Genomic DNA, 1520 nt, shown 5'->3' on the forward strand with positions numbered 1-1520 from the left:
TCCCCGGCGGGTGCTGCCCTGTCCGGGCCGTAAACCCCCCCCCCCCCCTTCCCTGCGGGCTCCGGCGCATCCGGGCTCTTATCGCCCTGCCGCACTGTGCCAGCGCGGCTTGGCATGCTCTAATCTCCCCTCCGGCCACGTGGAGCCGGGAGGGGGCCGGGGCAGTGCCCGGCGGGTCCCCGGCCGGCGGGGGGGGGGCTGGGGGGGCTGGAGCCGCTCGGTGCCGCCCCAGCCGGGGCTGCAGCCCCCCTCGCCACCGCCACCGCTGGCGGGACCCGCTCCCGGGCTGGCGTCGCCCCGGCCGGGCGCCCCCGTCCTGGCGGGGATCCCGCAGGGAGGAGGGAGGACGGAGTCTATCTTGGTCCCTGACACGGGCCCGGCTCCAAATGTGCCTCCTGGTCACGTCTCGGCRAGGCGCGGACTAAAAACAAACCAGGTCTGTCGGCCACGTGGCGGCTCCCGGCCTCCTTATAAGGGGACCCCAGGGGCTGCCTGGGGCACCTCGCGCGTGTCCCCTTTCGCCTTGCCCGGGAGCGGGTCCCGCCGTGCCGCGGGGCCGGGATCGCTGCCGGCGCCGGTTCGATCCCCTGCGCCTTGGGGGGCTGCCGGGACGGGGAGCTGACGGGGATCCCGGTCCTGTCCCTCCGAATGGCCCGGCGAGGCAGCGTCACAGCGAGGGCTGCGCTCACCTTCCTCCTCCTCCTCGTCCTCCCCGCAGGTCGGACGTGGTCGTGCTCTGCTTCTCGCTGGCCAACCCCAACTCCCTGCGGCACGTGAAGACCATGTGGTACCCCGAGATCAAGCACTTCTGCCCCCGCACCCCCATCGTCCTGGTGGGCTGCCAGCTGGACCTGCGCTACGCGGACCTGGAGGCGGTGAACCGTGCCCGGCGCCCCTTGGCCAAGTGAGACCCGACCGGCGCCGGGCGGGCAGGGCTGCCGGGGTGGCACACGGGGCCTCCGCGCGCGGTGATGCAGCCCCGCTCTGCTCCCCCCCCCAGGCCCATCAAGCCCACGGACATCCTGCCGCCGGAGCGGGGCCACGAGGTGGCCAAGGAGCTGGGGGTGCCCTACTACGAGACCAGCGTGGTGGCGCAGTTCGGCATCAAGGACGTCTTCGACAACGCCATCCGGGCCGCCCTCATCTCCCGCCGGCACCTCCAGTTCTGGAAGTCCCACCTGAAGAAGATGCAGCGGCCGCTGCTGCAGGCGCCCTTCCTGCCCCCCAAGCCGCCGCCGCCCGTCATCCAGGTGCCCGACCCGCCGGCCAGCCGCGGCTGGGGCCCCGCCGCCCTCTTCTGCACCCCGCTCTGCGCCGACGTCGTCTTCCAGCTGCAGGGCGGCCACCGGGTCTTCGCCCACCGCGTCTACCTGGCCACCTCCTGCTCCAAGTTCTACGACCTCTTCACGCTGGAGGGGCCCCGCGGGGCGGCCAAGGAGCCGGCCGCCCGCGCCAAGAGCCTGGACGGCGAGCGGGGCGCCCTGGGCGAGGGGGCGCGCGCCCCGCTGCGGACTTCGCAG

The 1520-nt window shown here is 74.3% G+C and overlaps 1 protein-coding gene across 1 annotated transcript in view; it reads left to right on the forward strand.

Annotated features, from left to right (window-relative positions):
- Nucleotides 1-720: 720 nt before the first annotated feature.
- Nucleotides 721-1520, forward strand: part of LOC112971089 (rho-related BTB domain-containing protein 2-like) — a 3592-nt gene continuing 2792 nt past the window's right edge. The window contains exons 1-2 of the mRNA XM_026076152.1: nucleotides 721-904; nucleotides 1001-1476. Of these exons, the coding sequence (XP_025931937.1) occupies nucleotides 783-904; nucleotides 1001-1476 (598 nt within the window). The 5' untranslated portion in view covers nucleotides 721-782. The remainder of the gene's footprint in view (nucleotides 905-1000; nucleotides 1477-1520) is intronic.

This window comes from Apteryx rowi, unplaced genomic scaffold (genome assembly GCF_003343035.1).
Source record: "Apteryx rowi isolate R43461 unplaced genomic scaffold, aptRow1 scaffold_1101, whole genome shotgun sequence".
In the NCBI taxonomy this organism is placed as follows: Eukaryota; Metazoa; Chordata; class Aves; order Apterygiformes; family Apterygidae; genus Apteryx; species Apteryx rowi.